We start from the raw sequence: 17,542 nt of genomic DNA on the forward strand, positions 1-17,542 counted from the left end.
GGTCCCCCTCCCCCCCTTCGGTCCTGGGGAATCACACTCAGGTCCTAACTGAGCTATTTTCTCAGTTCAGATTACCTCTTTGAAACAATGTATCTCCCAAAGCCCCCAAATACCTACACTGTGCCACGGAAGCTTCCTGGATGTCCTCTAACACCAGGCGCCTCACTCTCAAGTGTCTGCTCTTTCTCCTAATTAACTGGCTAAGGCATTCCTTTTACTCTTGGAATTCTGTTCAGCTGGACTACGTCAAGAGTCCCAGGGCACCTGACTAAGAGGCGCTGGAGGCTCTGAAAGGGGGAGTCCTCAGGCTGCACAGCTGCAAAGGATCAGTGTTTCCTGCTGCCACTGCCAGGAGGACATTTTGAATAGTTTAGTAATTGCAATGTTTCAGTGAGGGCAACTTTAAAGCCTTTATCCTTAGCCCTAATTACCTTATGAATAGCAGTTTATGGTCCTGGGATAAATCCGGGGGTAATTTATTTATTATAATCATCTGGTCATCATAGCACGCAGCAGAGCGCCAAGAAACCCTTTTTAGAAAACTTACATAGCGCAAGAAATCCCTGCTCTCAAATATTCCTCAGTGAAACATTTCCCTTCCAGTTCTCCTCATTTCAAATATTTTTTAAATCGTGTGAAAACCCCTACTTACGGTTCTTCCATCAAGCTGGTAGCTTAAGGCTAGAGATGGGGCCTAGACTGCCCTCGTTTTAACAAGCTCAACATTCCGTGCTTCCAACACGTGGTACCCTTGGTACCCTCGCCTTTATAAAGGTTTTCACATTAGCAGGTAAGTACGCAACGCACAGCCTTTAAAGGAAGCAAGGAGAAAGGCAAAACTCACTCATCAAGTGTGGCCACGTGAATATAACCAGCTGAGCTATCCGGGCCACAAGTTTCTGCATTCTAAGACGCTTCACGTTTAAAACTGCGGACCTCCCAAGTCCCAGGGTTCGCCCACATGGAACGAGACTCCCCTGGTTCCCAGCCACATCCGTCCGTCTGCGGCAGAGCCCGTTCCCCTCCCCGCATTGCAGCGGCGCGCCCCAGTCTGCAGCACCGGCGCGCGCCCGGGCGGGGGCTCCGCCCTGCGGGCCCGCGCAGGGAGGGGGCACCGAGCCGAGCCCGCCTCTGCGGCGGTCAGGCCGGGCGCCCAATGGCCGCGGCTGGCTAGGGGAGGGACCGTGACCACCCGGCCGCGGCCGCCCCGCCCCAGCTGCTACTTAAGAGGCTCCTGCGCCGCCGCCTCCGCCTCATTGCGTTACTTACCTCGACTCTTAGCTGTCGGGAACGGTAACCGGGACCCGGTGTCTGCTTCTGTCACCCTCGCCTTCTAACCCATAGCTACCATGGTGAGTGGGTCGGTGTATATGGAGGGACTGCGGGATGGTGATGCATGGGGGATACGCTGGGGGTTGGGGGTCCCGGTGAGCGGGCGGGGAAGCTTTGGGGCCTGGGCTGCTTGGGGACTTCAGGGATCTGTGGGCAGAAGGGGTCCCCCTGGGCTCGCTCTCCAACCATCCGTATTCTTGCATAGGACATACAGCATGGCGCTTCCAGACCGCAGTCTTTGCCGCGTGGGCCCTTCCCCCATCCTTCTGCATTTCGGGCTTTCTGCATTTCGGGCGCGCGCAGCCTTTCCCCGCCCTCACTTCCTCTTTAGCGCGAAAAGGCGGGGGCGGGAAGGCGCCAGAGACAAAGACGCATGCGCGACCGTTACATTCCCGCCTGAGAGCGGCGGGAACGGCTTCTGCAGTGCGCGTGCGCGCTCAGCCACTGCGGGTTAAATACATTTAGGGTGTGTCTCCAGTTGGACCTGTGTTTTGGGGGGGGGGGGGCGGGCTGAGGATCAAACCTAGGATCTCTCGGATCCTAAGCCAGCTCTCTGCTACCGAGCTACAACCTCAGCCACGGCCTTTCTTTTTATTTTAATGAAAGGAATTATGGGGAAGATTTCCTCAACTACCTTCCACAAATCGTAACTTCCCGACACCATGGAGTCCAACTGCCTCCAGTTAGGAATTTGTATGGGACCAGATGGTGACATGGAAGGATTTTGAGGGGACAGTAATCGGATCCGGGCGGTTGATAATCCCTTGCTGCGACAGGACAGATGTGGAACTGAGCTCTGTGATACATACAAATAGAGGAAGTGAAACCCAACAGCCTCCCAAGCCGATCAGGGTGCACACTCTCAAAATTGCTCCTTTACCACATTTGGCGGAGATCGCCTGCATCTAGGCATGTCCCCCTCAGTGCTCCAGCCATGTGCTTCCTGTGTCTAGAATCGTCCAGAATTCCAAAGCAAAAGTAGAACTCAGGGTAGATGAAAGACCTTTGTGTCTTGGTTTTCAAAAAGCGGAAGCTGTGACGAGGACTACTAGGTGTGGAAAATGCCCAAATTAACCATTTGTCATGGCTTGCCAATGAGAACCCCAGCTCCATGCAACATTGCTAATAGATTTCCCCCCCCCCTCTCTTCCCACAGCGTGAGTGCATCTCCATCCACGTTGGCCAGGCTGGCGTCCAGATCGGCAATGCCTGCTGGGAGCTCTACTGCCTGGAACATGGCATCCAGCCTGATGGCCAGATGCCGAGTGACAAGACCATCGGAGGGGGAGATGACTCCTTCAACACCTTCTTCAGTGAGACAGGCGCTGGCAAGCACGTGCCCCGGGCGGTGTTCGTAGACCTGGAACCCACAGTTATAGGTAAGCTGACCCGGAGCTTCCCTTCCCCGAGGGATTCCTTCCTCCTCACATATTCAGGATCTCTTCAGACACAGGAGGGGCAGTGAGCTGTGTGGCTGGTTGGTGGTGGACGGCTGATTTCTTCTCCTTTGGCAGATGAGGTTCGCACTGGTACCTACCGCCAGCTCTTCCACCCTGAGCAGCTCATCACAGGCAAGGAAGATGCTGCCAATAACTATGCCCGTGGCCACTACACCATTGGCAAGGAGATCATTGACCTTGTCTTGGACAGGATTCGCAAGCTGGTAAGTGCCTTATGTGGATACATTTAAAATGCAGTGAGGGGGTTCTGGTGCCTAGCTAGGAGTGTGTGCCCTGCCAGCAAAACATTACATTTCCTTCTCTCTCTATTTCCCTATAGGCTGACCAGTGCACGGGTCTTCAGGGCTTCTTGGTTTTCCACAGCTTTGGCGGGGGAACTGGCTCTGGCTTCACCTCCCTGCTCATGGAGCGGCTGTCTGTTGACTATGGAAAGAAGTCCAAGCTGGAGTTCTCCATTTACCCCGCCCCCCAGGTTTCCACCGCTGTGGTTGAGCCCTACAATTCCATCCTTACCACCCACACCACCCTGGAGCACTCAGATTGTGCCTTCATGGTAGACAATGAGGCTATCTATGACATCTGTCGTAGAAACCTCGACATTGAGCGCCCAACCTACACTAACCTTAACCGCCTTATTAGCCAGATTGTGTCATCCATCACTGCTTCCCTCAGATTTGATGGGGCCCTGAATGTTGACCTGACAGAATTCCAGACCAACCTGGTGCCCTACCCTCGCATCCACTTCCCTCTGGCCACATATGCCCCTGTCATCTCTGCTGAGAAAGCCTACCATGAGCAGCTTTCTGTAGCAGAGATCACCAATGCCTGCTTTGAGCCAGCCAACCAGATGGTGAAATGTGACCCTCGCCATGGTAAATACATGGCTTGCTGCCTGCTGTACCGAGGTGATGTGGTTCCCAAAGATGTCAATGCTGCTATTGCCACCATCAAGACCAAGCGTAGTATCCAGTTTGTGGACTGGTGCCCCACTGGCTTCAAGGTTGGCATTAATTACCAGCCGCCCACTGTGGTGCCTGGTGGAGACCTGGCCAAGGTCCAGAGGGCTGTGTGCATGCTGAGCAACACCACAGCCATTGCTGAGGCCTGGGCTCGCCTAGATCACAAGTTTGATCTGATGTATGCCAAGCGTGCCTTTGTGCACTGGTATGTGGGTGAGGGCATGGAGGAGGGAGAGTTCTCTGAGGCCCGAGAGGACATGGCTGCCCTGGAGAAGGATTATGAGGAGGTTGGTGTGGATTCTGTTGAAGGAGAGGGGGAGGAGGAAGGAGAGGAATATTAATCTATTTTTGGAGCCCCTGTATCATGTCAGATTTCAGCTTCAATGTTAAGCTGACAGGCATCAATGCTATTGTGTTATCTTCATCCTATGATCATGTTTTCTCCATGTGTGCCTGTAAGGTGTTTTTCCATGTCTCAAAGTAAAAAGCTTTACGGAAAAAAGTTTCTGTGTGCTTGTGCTATTTGTGCTAAGTCTCCAGTATCCCCGACTAGCTTAGACTTGATCCTCTGGTTCGTGCCCTGGGAAGTAACAGGTATGATCCAGTACAGCCTGTGTGCTCAGGCAGCACTAGGTTGAGAAAGACCCTACAGTTATAGAGCATTTGCTGGATGCTGGCTGTAGTGCACACCTCTAATACCTACACTTTGGGGTGTGAAAACAGGAGTTCCTGGCCAGCCAGGGTTACAAAGGACTGAGGGTGGTGCTGAAGGCCCCATTTCCACGATTAAGGTTAGAGGGGATTTAACAGTGGCCATTCCCTCCTAGTAAAGAGCTGAAGGAAGAACACATAGTCTAGGGCTGAAGAGATGGCTCCAAGGTTAAGAGCACTGACTGTTCTTCCCGGGGTCCTGAGTTCAACTCCCAGCAACCACATGGCTCACAACCATCTGTAATGAGATCTAGTACCCTCTTCTGATGTAACAGGTGTATGTGGAGGCAGAACACTGTATATGTAGTAAATATTATTGTATTACAGGAAGTGGTTAGAAGGTCTCAAGTTACACATTTGGTACTTGAGATGAATAGACGGCCTCGGTATACCACTGCCATACCTTCTGTTTTGTTTTTTCTTGTTTTGAGATTGTCTTAGTTACTCCTGCTGGTCTTACCCACTCAATATGTAGCCCAGGGCTACTTGTGTCTCCCAAGTGTGGGATTAAAGTCACAAACCTCTGGACAGAAACGAAAGGCGGAGGGTCAGGAGCACAAGCCCAGCCTGAGCTACAGAGGACCAAATCCCAAGAAAAGAAACCAAGACAACCCCATACCAACTAGGGATGGTGGGACATGCTTATAATTCTGGGGCTCAGAAGGCAGAAGGAGGCCTTGTGCTTGATAACCTGCAAGTCTAACCTAGTCAAGCCCCACATTCCACGGAGATTCTAAAACAACAAGGCTAGAGAGGGCTCAACACTTGGGAGAGTACAGTTCTTTCAGAGGAGCCAAATTCACCCAAGCACCCCTCTGACTTCTGGCTCCTGCACTCACATTACCCACATAACATACAATAAGAATTAAAATCTAAGAAACTAAAACAAGGTGGACAACTGAAAAACACCGAGGTTGACCTCTGGCCTCTACACATATGCTTACATTTTTGTAAACACACACACACACACACACCACACCACACCGACAAACCATCTTTTTACCAGGGAGATTATACCAGATGTGGTGGCACACACCTTTATTCCCAGCATGCAAGAGGCAGCTTGAATCTCTGAGTTCAAGGCAGCCTTCTACATTGTGAGTTCCAGGACTACACAGATCCTGTCTCAAAACAACACATTCAAGAATCCAAGGGGCTGTCTTTGTAGCTCAGTTTGGTAGAATGTTTGGCCAGCTTACGTGAAAGGCCTGAGTTGGTCCCTAGCATTGCAGTCAACCTGACATGGTGGCCGATGATCTCACCACTCAGGAGCTGAAGGCAGGGCACTAGTTGTTCAAGGTGCAGTGCCTGGGAAAGCCTGTGGCCCACAGGAGGTTCCAAGATTATTAAATCATGATTATTTCCCTCTTAGGCCAGTTTTGTTTGTGGGGGGGGGGGTAGGGGTCTTGTTTGTGTTTTGAGACAGGGTTTGTCTGGGTAGCTCTGGGTGTCCAGCTCTGTAAATCAGTCTGGCCTTGAATTCACAGAGATCCGCCTGCCTCTGCCTCCTGTGTGGGAGTGAACCACCCACGCCGCCTCTGCCCTTTAGTATATTACTTATTGTAGTCTGGGATTAAAGGTGTGTGCTACCAAGCCAGCTTTTATGTATCCCAGGCTGACCTGCCTCAGCTTATGGCCGTCCTCCTGCCTCAGCTTCGCAAACGCTAGCATTGACAGGCAAGTCTAACAGTCCATGGCCATCTCTTAGACACTGTAAATGTTATAAAGCTCACACCTTCTCCTTATAGCCACCGTCCTCTTTAGCCACTTCTGGAAAAGGTGAGTCCCAAAGGCCTGTCCCTGGGGATCACAGAGATCGAACTCTTGTTCCGTTGTGATGCCCCTATTACCTTGGGACCATTTATTCTTTTGCACTGCAGTTCCATTATGCCTTGCTCATAGGAATTAACAGGTAGAGACCGACCCTGTTAGGCCCTGTAATTAATTGTAGAAGCAAGAGCTGGTTCCCTCCTTCCATCACGTGGATTCTGGGGATCAAACTTAGGTGGTCAAACTTGGTATCTCATTAGCCTTTACATTTGCCAAAACGAAGCAAAACAAAAAACAAACAATGGCAAAAACCCCACAGTGCTAAAGTGTGTCCGGAGTGGAGTGTTCTTCACTTCCTTGAGGCCACTAGTAAAATAGGATTCCAGTTAGTTTCTCATCTTACAGATGACAGATTTAATTGGCAAGAAAGAAAGGAAATGAAGTCCGGCGTTGTGGCGCACGCCTATTAATCCCAGCACTTGGAAGGCAGAGGCAGGCGGATCTCTGGGAGTTGAACTGAGTCTACAAAGTGAGTCCAGGACAGCCAGGGCTTTTACACAGAGAAACCTGTCTCGAAAAACCAAAAAAAGAAAGAAAGAGCCGGGCGTGGTGGCGCACGCCTTTAATCCCAGCATTTGGGAGGCAGAGGCAGGCGGATCGCTGTGAGTTCGAGGCCAGCCTGGCCTACAAAGTGAGTCCAGAGCAGCCAAGGCTACACAGAGAGACCCTGTCTCAAAAAACCAAAAAAAAAAAAAAAAGAAAGGAAGGAAGGAAGAAAATGATACCACAGCTTTGTGTTAGAAGATCAGAGGGACTATGGATTTTTCAGCCCAACGGGGAAGGGATCCATGCTGTGATCCATGGTAGACAGAGTAAAAGGGAGGCAGGAAGAACATTTTAGCCTGAGACGGAACTTACCCCTCCCAATGCCATAAAACACCTAGCAAATCCCGTAATGGCCTGCAGATGGCAGCACCGACAAGGAATTCTCTGTCCAGGCGAGCCAAGCTGAGCCATGTGAACTCTGTCTGCCCTTGCCATCACCTTGGAGGTAAGGCTTAAAAAAAAAAAAAAAAGCAACAAACAGGAAGTGACCGACAGGGCATCCCTAGCATTTAAAGGCTTGCCAATTTTTTGTTCTGACAATTACTGGAGGAAGCTGTGCCTCATGTTAGGTCACTCTGATTCAGACAGCCACAGGCAAACCCCACACCCAAGAAGTTTCTTGAGGTGAGTCTCAACATCCACCCCTACTTCAGGACAATTGTAAAAGTATGGCCTTAAGGTCCAGGAAAACTAAGAGAGAGAATGTTGCCACAATAACCTAAACTCAATACTGATACAAAGTAATAATCACTGGGTATCTTGTAGCTGCTACTAATGTCATTATGTTGCTAACACTAGCTTCCTCTGCCACCCACATAAGCCACTCCCAACTGACAGCTTGCTGGATGCTGCAGTTCATTGTGTTCCAAGAGTTTAAGTAAGGCCTTTAATCCCAACACTCGGGAGGCAGAGGCAGGCAGATGGCTGTGAGTTTGAGGCCATCCTGGTCTACAAAGTGAGCCTAGGACAGCCAAGGCTACACAGAGAAACCCTGTCTCAAAAAACAAAAAAACAAAAAAACAACTCCTCCTCCCAAAAAAGAGTTTAAGGAAGATAAACTTACTGCTTCATAGTGGCACATGTCTTTAATTCCAGCACTTTGAGAGGCAGAGGCAGGTGGATCTCTGTGAGTTCAAGGTCAGCCTGGTCTATAAAGGGAGTCCAGGGCAGGCAAAGCTAGAGACAGAGAAATGCCGTCTTAAAAAGGAAAGAAAGAAAGAAAGAAAGAAAGAAAGAAGGAAGGAAGGAAAGAAAGGAAGGAAGGAAAGGAAGGAAGGAAAAGGCTGTGGTGCATGCTTATGATTCTAAGCATTTAATCTGCTGAGACAGGATAAAGAGTTTGAAACCAGGGGTTGGGGATTTAGCTCAGTGGTATAAAGTGTTTGTAGCAAGCTCAGAGCCCTGGGTTTAGTCCTCAGCTCTGGAAAAAGAGTTTGAGACCAGCATAGGGAAGTTTGTCCATTACTTAGTGGAACTTTTTTTTCCCCCTGAGAAAGGGTTTTTGTTTTTGTTTTGGGTTTAGGTTTTTGTGCGTTTCTTTGTTTCTTCAAGACAAGGTTTCTTCTCTGGGTAGCCCTGGCTGTCCTGGACTCACTTTGACCAGGCTGGCCTCACACTCAGAGATCCGCATGCCTCTGCCTCCCGAGTGCTGGGATTAAAGGTGTGAGCCACCATACCCACCAAAAAGGGGTTTTTATGTAGCCCTGACTGTCCTGGAACTCTGTAGACCAGGATGGCCTCAAACTCAGATGTTCGTCCTCATGTATTGGGCACCAGGTAAAAAGCTAAGAAATCACTGTTCAAGACAAACAGGATTCTTTCTCAAGAGACGTCTGTATGGGAGGCCACAAATGAATGTAAATAAATCAGATATAATTATGGCAAATCTGGTAACCTGAAAAAATTAACTTTATTGGGCTGGTGAAATGGATTAACAAGTAAAAGCACTTGAGACCAAATCTGATGGCTTGAGGGTGAGCCCCAAGACCCACATGATGGAAGGAGAGAGAATGTATTCCTGAAGTTTCCCTCTCACCTCCATACCTCACAGTGCCACAAATGTACCTGGACACACACACACACACACACACACACACACACACACGATTTCAAAATTAAAAAATAGGCTTCTCCTGGGCATGGTAGCACACGCCTTTAATCCCAGCACTCGGGAGGCAGAGGCAGGCGAATCGCTGTGAGTTCAAGGCCAGCCTGGTCTACAAAGCAAATCCAGGACAGCCAGGGCTTTTACACAGAGAAACCCTGTCTCAAAAAAAAAAAAAAAAAAAAAAAAAAAAAAAAAAAAAAAGCTCCTTTAGATAAGGGAGTGAGGAGCACTACTCTGAGCTGAAAGGGAGGGAAAGAGCAGAAGTTCACGGTCACCCTGGGCTACTAGAGGCAATCAGAAGTGAACCGGGATAAAGGACACAACCAATCCAGAGTCCTGAGGTTAGAAAGGGCTTTGCCAGGTCCACTAGGGAGTGACAGAGGCCAGATGAAGATAAAGCCAGGTTACAGTACAGAGGCTCTAGATTGTAGATGCAAGTCTGAGCTGACAAAATAATAGAAAATCTGGTAAGGTGTGAAGGTATGTGATGTGGAGTGTGGACCAACGCCTTGTGCCACACCATCTGTAGAGTCATGGGTCTGCATTCCCCTGTTGTGTCAGATCTCTGGGGTTTTGAGGTTTTGGGGTTTTTGGGGCGTGTCTTGGGGTGGTTGTGTTTTGGGGGGCTTTGAGAGACAGGCTTTCTCTGTGTAACCCTGACTATCATGGAACTCACTCTGTAGACCAGGCTGTCCTCGAACACAGGTACCCATCTCCATTGTCTCCTGAGTGCTTAGGTCAAAGGTGAGCACCACCATGCCCGGCTCAGATCTCTCTCTATGAAACATTCTGAGCCGGGCGTGGTGGCTTATGCCTTTAATCCCAGCACTCGGGAGGCAGAGGCAGGCAGATCGCTGTGAGTTCGAGGCCAGCCTGGTCTGCAAAAGTGAGTCTAGGACAGTCAAGACTACACAGAGAAACCCTGTCTCAGGAAGAAAAAAAAAAGAAAGAAAGAAAGAAAGAAAAGAAAACAAACATTCTGAGCCGGGCATGATGGCACATGCCTTTAATCCCAGCACTTGGGAGACAGGCAGGCAGATTGATGTGAGTCTCGAAAAGCCAAACACCAAACCAAACCAAACCAAAACAAAAAGAAACATTCTGGCAGCCGGGTGGTAATGGCCCATACCTTTAATCTCAGCACTCGGGAGGCAGAGGCAGGCAGATTGATGTGGGTTCGAGGCTACCTTGGTCTACAAAGTGAGTCCAGGACAGCCAGGGCTACACAGAGAAACACTGTCTCAAAAAAACCAAAAACCAACCCCCCCCAAAAAAAATCCAAAAAAACCCCCCCAAAACAGTCAAAAGTCTCCTTTGAGACTCACAGCAATCTCTTAATTAAAACCCTCTGCAAATAGAATAAAAATGTAAAACGCATACTTCTAATATATAATGGAACAGAATATACATTATCAACCTAAAAAAGAATAACGGGATAGAGAGAGGAAATACTGGACCAAAATGAGGCAGAAATCCAGCAGGCAAACTCCCAAGGGCGCACAGGGCTCCGCCTTCCAGCTGTGCTGACTACAACACATTCGCCCCTTAGGCCACCTCCACTCCCTGTCTGCAGCTCTCCTTGGCAGGTGTCCCACAGCTCTGACAACTCCAGCACTGAGCATCTTGAGGTCTCCAGGGCAACCTAAGCTTCCCCTTCACAGCTTCATGAGAAAGGCTTGTTCTGCCCTCCATGCAGGGACTCCCTGCCACACCCCTGGCCTCGGTGGTTTTCCTTTACAGTGGAGGAAAAGACTACAACCTCTTTCTTTCTTCCTTCTTTCCTTTCTTTTTTCTTTTGCGAGTATTTTAATTTTCTACTTATGTGTGTCTTTCTTATCACAAATATTTACAGTGAACATTTTTGTTTTGTTTTGTTTTTTGTGACAGGGTCTCTCTGTGTAGCCTTGGCTGCCAGGACTCGCTTTGTAGACCAGGCTGGCCTCAAATTCACAGCGATCCACCTGCCTCTGCCTCCCCAGTGCTGTGATTAAAGGCGTGAGCCGCCACGCCCGGCTCAACAGTGAACATTTTTTAGCCAGAAGCTTATCAATTGTTCTTTCAAGCTTTGAAATATGTCCGCGGGGTTGGGGATTTAGCTCAGTGGTAGAGCGCTTGCCTAGCAAGCGCAAGGCCCTGGGTTCGGTCCTCAGCTCTGGGGGGGAAAAAAAAGGTGAAATATGTCCACTAATCTGCTAAGTATCCCCATTAGCATTGTCTCCTTTGTCAGAGGAAACAATATCAGCACTTGTGAGTGATAGAGAAAATGTAAGATCTCCTCCTCTTGGCACCATTACTTGGCGCTGCTGTACCTGGTGACGGCCTTGGTGCCCTCGGACAGGGCGAGCTTGGCCAGCTCTCCGGGCAGCAGCAGGCCTACGACCTTCCGGATCTCCGTAGACGAGATGTTTGAGTGCTTGCTGTAATGTGCCAGGTGCAATGCCTAGCGCGCTCTATGCTCGAAGATGTCGTTGAGGAACGAGTTTGTGATGCCCATGGCCCTGGATGAGATGCCCATGTCGGGTGCACCTGCTTCAGCACCGTATACACGTACACCAGTTCGTTCTCCCTGGGACTGTGCTTGCGCTTTTTGCGTCCTCCTTCCGCGCCTCAGTCACAGTGGGCCCTCTTGGAGCCCTTCTTTGGGGTAGGCGGGGACTTGGCAGGCTCAGGCATCTTCAGGTCTCTAAACACAGGAAGCAACCCCTTTATTTACTCTTGTATATGTCAAGACTCCAAGAAAGAACCATTGGGGTGGTGGCGGCACAAGCTGGGCAGTGGTGACGTAAGCCAGGCAGTGCAGAGACAGGTGGGTCTCAGAGTTTGAGGTCAGCCTGGTCTACAGAGCAAGTTTCAGGACAGTCAGAGTTAGACAAGAGAAACTCTGTCTTGAAAAACTTACCAAAAAAAAAAAAGGATCTAAAGAGATGGCTCAGCAGTTAAGAGCACTGGTGGTACTTTAGAAGGACCAGGGTCAACTCCCAACACCCACATGACAGTTCAGAACTATATGTAATTCCAGTTCGAATCTGATACCCTCACAGACATACATGCAGGCAGAATACCAATGTACATAAAATAAAAACAAGTAAATAAATTTAAAATATCCAAAAGCCAGGCGCGGTGGCACAACCCTTTAATCCCATCACCAGGGAGGTAAAGGTAGGTGGATCTCTGTGAGTTCGAGGCCAGCCTGGTCTCCAAATCGAGTCCAAGACAGCCAAGGCTACACAGAGAAACCCTGTCTTGGGGGGGGAAACAAAGAGAACAAAAACCAAGCAAAGAACCATTGGCTGATATTGCCATGTTATACAGCCTATTTGGGATAGAACCTGACCCTTTCCTTGAATTATAATTGCATAATTCTTATTTATTTATTTATTTATTTATTTTTGTTTTTCGAGACAGGATCTCTCTGTGTTAGCCTTGGCTGTCCTGGACTTGCTTTGTAGACCAGGGAAGCCTCGAACTCACCTGCCTCTGCCTCCCGAGTGCTGGGATTAAAGGCATGAGCCACCACGCCTGGCTCTAGTTGCATAATTTTTGATGGATTGCTTCCCTTTGTTGTTTAAGCTTTCTTTCTTTTCTTTTTTCAAGACAGGGTTTCTCTATGTATCCTAGGCTGTCCTGGACTCACTTTTGTAGACCAGGCTGGCCTCGAACTCACAGCGATCCCCCTGCCTCTGCCTCCCGAGTGCTGGGATTAAAGGTGTGCGCCACCACGCCCGGCTTCTTTTCTTTTCTTTTTTTTTTTTTAAAGATTTATTATTTATTATTATGTATACAGAGCTCTGCCTGCATGCATATCTGCAGGCCAGAGGAGGGTATCAGATCACATTATAGATGGTTATAAGCTACCATGTGGTTGCTGGGAATTGAACTCATGACCTGTGGAAGATCAGTCAGTGCTCTTAACCACTGAGCCATCCTTCCAGCCCTGTTTAAGCTTTCTTTTTCACAAGTTGCAGAATTGGCTGGGTGGGGGCGTCCTAACCTGAGGATACCACTCCTTTATTCTATTTTGTGTCCGGGGTCTTCTCTTGCCACTCAGCATAAGCTTTGGTTTAACATTCAGTTTCCTGGTACTCTTTCTCCTCAAACTGTACTTTTTGTTTTGTTTTGTTTTGTCCGCCGCCCCCACTGCAGCCCCCGCCCCAAACAGGTTTTTCTGTATAGCCTTGGCTGCCCTGGACTCACTTTATAGACCAGGCTGGCCTCAAACTCACAGAGATCCTCCTGCCTCGGCCTCCCGAGTGCTGGGATTACAGGCGTGGGCCACCTCGCCCAGTGACATTTTGTGTTTCTTTTTGCCCCACTTGCTCTTTTTCACTGTCGACCTGCATAAGAGGTAATCAGTAACAGTCAGGTGACAAAGTCAGTACTAGGCTGTCTTGAAATCACCTCTGCCAAGAACATTAGTTCAAAACTTTTCAATATGGACTCAGGCAGATTTTCAGGACAAAATAAAGAAGTAACCACATGCATTCTTTACCATGGTATCCTAAGAATGGTCTCTAGCTCAGCTGTTACATTGTTCCTCTTTGAAACCTTTTGAGCTGGGCCTCCGTAGTCCACATTGCTCTTAGTACTGCTGCCTATTAAACCCCGATTACAGCGTTCAACCAATTTCCTAGTCCAAAGTCCCAAAGTCTTGCAAGTTCCTACAAAAACAGCATTGTCAGGCCTGTCACAATAATAACTCACTTCTTGGTACCAATTTACTTCTCAGTTACTTTTAAGTGGCAGTGACAAGGCACTATGCCCAAAGCAACTTATAGAAAAGGAGTTTATTGGAGACTTAGCGTTCAGAGGGTGAGTCCCTGACCATGATGGTGAGGAGCATGGCGGCAGGCAGGCAGGCAGGCAGGCGGGGCTCTGGAGCAGCAGCTGGGGGCTCACAGCTGATCCACAGGCAGGAAGCAGAGAGACAGGGATTGGCACATGGGTGTGTGAAATCTCAAAGCCCACCCCCCTTGACACATCTCCTCCAATAAGGCCACACCCCCTAATGCTTTCCAGTTTCATCACTTGAGCACCAAGTATCCGAATATAAGGAGCCTACACTTGGTTTCATTCAAACCAGTACAACGGGTGGGTTTGTATGTGGGCAAACAGATATGAGCGCAGGTGCCTCAAGAGGCCAGAGTATTAGATCTCCCTGGAGCCGGAGTTACAGGTGGCTGTGAGGACCTCCTGTGGGTGCTGGGAATCTGACTTGGTTCCTCTTCAAGAGGCAGAAGTACTTTTAACCATGGAGCCATTTTTCTGGCTACAGATTATTTTTATTTTCATTTACTTATTTATTTTGGTTTTTCGAGCAAGGGTTTCTCTGTGTAGCCTCGGCTGGACTCACTTTGTAGACTAGGCTGGCCTTGAACTCACATTGATCCCCCTGCCTCTGCCTCCTGAGTGCTAGGATTAAAAGTGTTCTCTGCCATGCCTGGCTCTATTTTTTTGTTGTTGTTGTCATTGTTTGGTTTTGTTGCTGTTGTGTTTTGAGACAGGGTTTCTCTGTATAGCTTTGGCTGTCCTGGACTCATTTTGTAGACCAGGCTGGCCTCCAACTCACAGAGATCCACCTGCCTCTGCCTCTGGAGTGCTGGGACTAAAGGTGTGCGCCACTATGCCCAGCTATTTTTTTCCTTTTTTTTTTTTTTTTTTTTTTTTTTTGGTTTTTTTGAGACAGGGTTTCTCTGTGTAGCCTTGGCTGTCCTGGATTCCCTTTGTAGACCAGGCTAGCCTCGAACTCACATTGATCCCCCTGCCTCTGCCTCTCGAGTGCTACTTTTGTACTTTTTAAAGACAGGGTTTCATGTATCCCCAGCTGGCTTTGAACTTGCTATGTAGGCAAGGGTCACCTTGCCTACATAGTAGTACTTGAGCTCTGTACTCAGGCGCTGGGATTACAGGTACACACCACCATGCCCACTTATGCATTGCTGGGGACCAAACCCTGGGCTTTGTGCATGCTTGGCAGCACTCTACCTACTGAGGTACGGCCCTGCCCTCTTTCTCACTGATTACTCTTACTACAGGTTCTAAGTCCTATGAGGGCAGGGGCGAGGCCCTCTACTTCTGCATGCTCACCATGTCTAGCTCCTGGCATACTATGGTCCTTAATCTCATGCATGCCAATTAGAGTAATATGAATGAAATGTTCTGGGTTTGCTCTAAGTCTTTTCATTTCATTTTATTTTATTTGAGACAAGGTCTTGTTGGGTAGTCTAACTCCTGCTGGCCAATTCACATCCTCCTGCCTCAGCCTTCCATGTGCTGGGATTATAGGCACCGACCAACACCATTGACCTCAACTTCATTTGCATGTCCATGCTCTCATGAAAGCACAATGCTTTTCATATCTGAAATAAGCATCTGAGGACTCAGATGGGTGTGGTGGCGCATGTCTTTAGTCCCAGCACTCAGGGAGGCAGAGGGAGGCAGATGCTGTGACTTTGAGGCCAGCCTGGTTTACAAACTGAGTAGAGGACAGTCAAGACTACACAGAGAAGAACCTTGTCTCAAAAAACCAGAAAAACCCAAAAGGAAAACAAAAAACATCACCTGTAAAGGCACTTGATGGCCAAAACTGATGACCTGAGTTCAGTTGCTGGGACCTACACTGTGGGAGGAGAAAACCATCTCCCAAGAGTTGTCCTGGGTCCGTCTTACATGCAAGCACAAGCTTGTTCTCATTGTGTGTGCACGCACACACACAGAGAACATGTTAAACATATTATAAATAAAACTCACTTTAAAATGGTGTAGTAGAGTGGGGCATAGTGGCACATGTCTTTAATCCCAGCACTCAGGGAGGCAGAGGCAGAAGAGTCTCTATGAATTTAAGGCTAGCCTTGTCTAAACATCGAATTCCAAGAAAGCCAGGGCTATATATATAAAGAGGAGCCTTGTCTCAAAAAAAAAATGTAGATTTTGCATATAACCTATGCATATCCCCTAGACTACTTTAAGTCACCCCTTGAGCACCTATAATTATATTTACTTGTAAGTAAATAGTTATAAATTTTATAACTATTTTATAATATTTTTAATAGTTAATAGTTAAAGATAAATAGTTACTAAATACAAAGTAAATAAATACTTATATTTATTTGTAAGTAAATAGTATGTTGTTTAGGGAATAATGACAAGAACATAAAAATCTACACACATTCAGTACAGACAGGATCTTGTTCTCAGTTTTTCTTTCATGGTGCTGGGACTCAATTCCAAGGCCTTGCACATGCTAAGTTTTTTCCCACTGAGTTACATTCCTAGCGTTTTTTGAGACATGGTCTTTCTTTGTAGCCTCAATTTTTTTTTTTCCAGACTTGGCCTCTCCCTAGGACCTGGAGCTACATGGATCCGTTAGGCTAGCTAGTCAGAATCTGACAACCTCCTGTGGTCTCCACCTCCCCAGCCCCAGGGCTGGGCTGGGCTCTCCAGCATGCTCCACTAATTGTGGGTGCCAGGCATGGAATTTCACTCCTCTTGCCTGCAGGAAAGCACTTCACCAGCACTTTACGTCTCTACAGCTACCTCTCCCAAAGCTTTTGGGTTTTTGTTTTGTTTTGTTTTTGTTGTTGTTTGAGTGGAGGGCCAATTATGTGTACATATTTGTATACACAAGCATGTATTTTGTTTGTTTGTTTAAGATTTATTTACTTATTACATATACAGTGCTCTGCTTACATGTACTGTTGCACAGCAGAAGAGGGCACCAGATCTCATTATAGATGGTTGTGAGCCACCATGTGGTTGCTGGGAATTGAACTCAGGACCTTTGGAAGAGCAGCCAGTGCTCTTAACCACTGAGCCATCTCTCCAGCCCCCTGATTTGCTTTTTTAAGACAGATTCTCACCATGTTACTCTGGTTGCTCAGGAACTCCATATGTAAACCAGACTGGCCCCGCACTAAAGAGCCACCGTCTTTCGCCTGCCTTCCTTCCTAGTGCTGAAATTACGGACTCGTGCCACAGCGCCCGTGACAACCTATACCTTCTAGTCTCAAATTCTTGCTAGTAAGTAAAAATTAGATAAAGGTTATAAAGAGAACGGCACATAGCAGGTAGCTAGTAAATCTTTGACTCACTCCACTCACCAATATTCCCCGTGGACATTTCCTCACAGTTCCAGGATAGCTCGGGCCTGGTAGCACATGCCTATCGTGTAGCAATCACCTGGAGGAAGATCGCTGAGAATTCAAGCTTAGCCTGCTTTGCATAGCGAGACCTGTCTCAACAAAACAACAGTGTCGTGACATATTTTTGTAGTCTCCTTTTTTTTTTTTAACTATTTGTTGTCCAAAACTCTAGGCCTTACACACACACACACACACACACACACACACACACACACACACACACACACACACACACACACACACACACACACACACACACACACACACACACACACACACACACACACACACACACACACACACACACACACATATCCTATCAGCGCACCCCTAACGATGAGCGACAGCCGTCGAGGAGCCAATAAGGTCCTCTCATTGGAAGAAGCCCGCCCAAGCCTTGTGTCGTCACTGGGCTTCTTAAAACCACAGCTCCAAGCCTGGCGCTTCCGCGTAACCAGG

At 48.2% G+C, this 17,542-nt stretch overlaps 1 protein-coding gene, 1 long non-coding RNA gene and 1 pseudogene across 3 annotated transcripts; 1 reads left to right on the plus strand and 2 right to left on the minus strand.

Moving 5' to 3' along the window:
* The first annotated feature begins 1,194 nt into the window (after positions 1-1,194).
* On the plus strand, positions 1,195-4,270 carry LOC311580026 (tubulin alpha-1B chain). Its single transcript, XM_084751174.1, has 4 exons — positions 1,195-1,352; positions 2,489-2,711; positions 2,847-2,995; positions 3,112-4,270. Exons 1-4 carry the CDS (start codon positions 1,350-1,352, stop codon positions 4,090-4,092), a joined length of 1,356 nt encoding a protein of 451 aa, XP_084607300.1. The 5' UTR covers positions 1,195-1,349; the 3' UTR covers positions 4,093-4,270.
* Positions 4,271-10,324: 6,054 nt separating this feature from the next.
* Positions 10,325-11,618, minus strand: LOC311578127 (histone H2B type 1-K-like; annotated as a pseudogene). Its single transcript has one exon. The product of its transcript is annotated as a histone H2B type 1-K-like (transcript).
* Positions 11,619-13,180: 1,562 nt separating this feature from the next.
* LOC311578128 lies at positions 13,181-17,539 on the minus strand. The gene is made up of 3 exons (XR_014772773.1): positions 17,412-17,539; positions 17,042-17,172; positions 13,181-13,843 (listed from the first exon to the last, which is right to left on the minus strand). It is a non-coding gene; the product is annotated as an uncharacterized lncRNA (long non-coding RNA).
* Between the last annotated feature and the right edge of the window lie 3 nt (positions 17,540-17,542).

Source organism: Acomys minous (assembly GCF_964271855.1).
Source record: "Acomys minous genome assembly, chromosome: 12".
Taxonomy (NCBI): domain Eukaryota; kingdom Metazoa; phylum Chordata; class Mammalia; order Rodentia; family Muridae; genus Acomys; species Acomys minous.

What these genes read in the sequence shown, in the direction of transcription:
- LOC311580026 (XM_084751174.1), top strand. An exon ending in CCTGGAACCCACAGTTATAG is followed by an intron (nt 2,712 to 2,846) that starts GTAAGCTGACCC and finishes CTCCTTTGGCAG; the next exon opens with ATGAGGTTCGCACTGGTACC. An exon ending in TGGACAGGATTCGCAAGCTG is followed by an intron (nt 2,996 to 3,111) that starts GTAAGTGCCTTA and finishes ATTTCCCTATAG; the next exon opens with GCTGACCAGTGCACGGGTCT.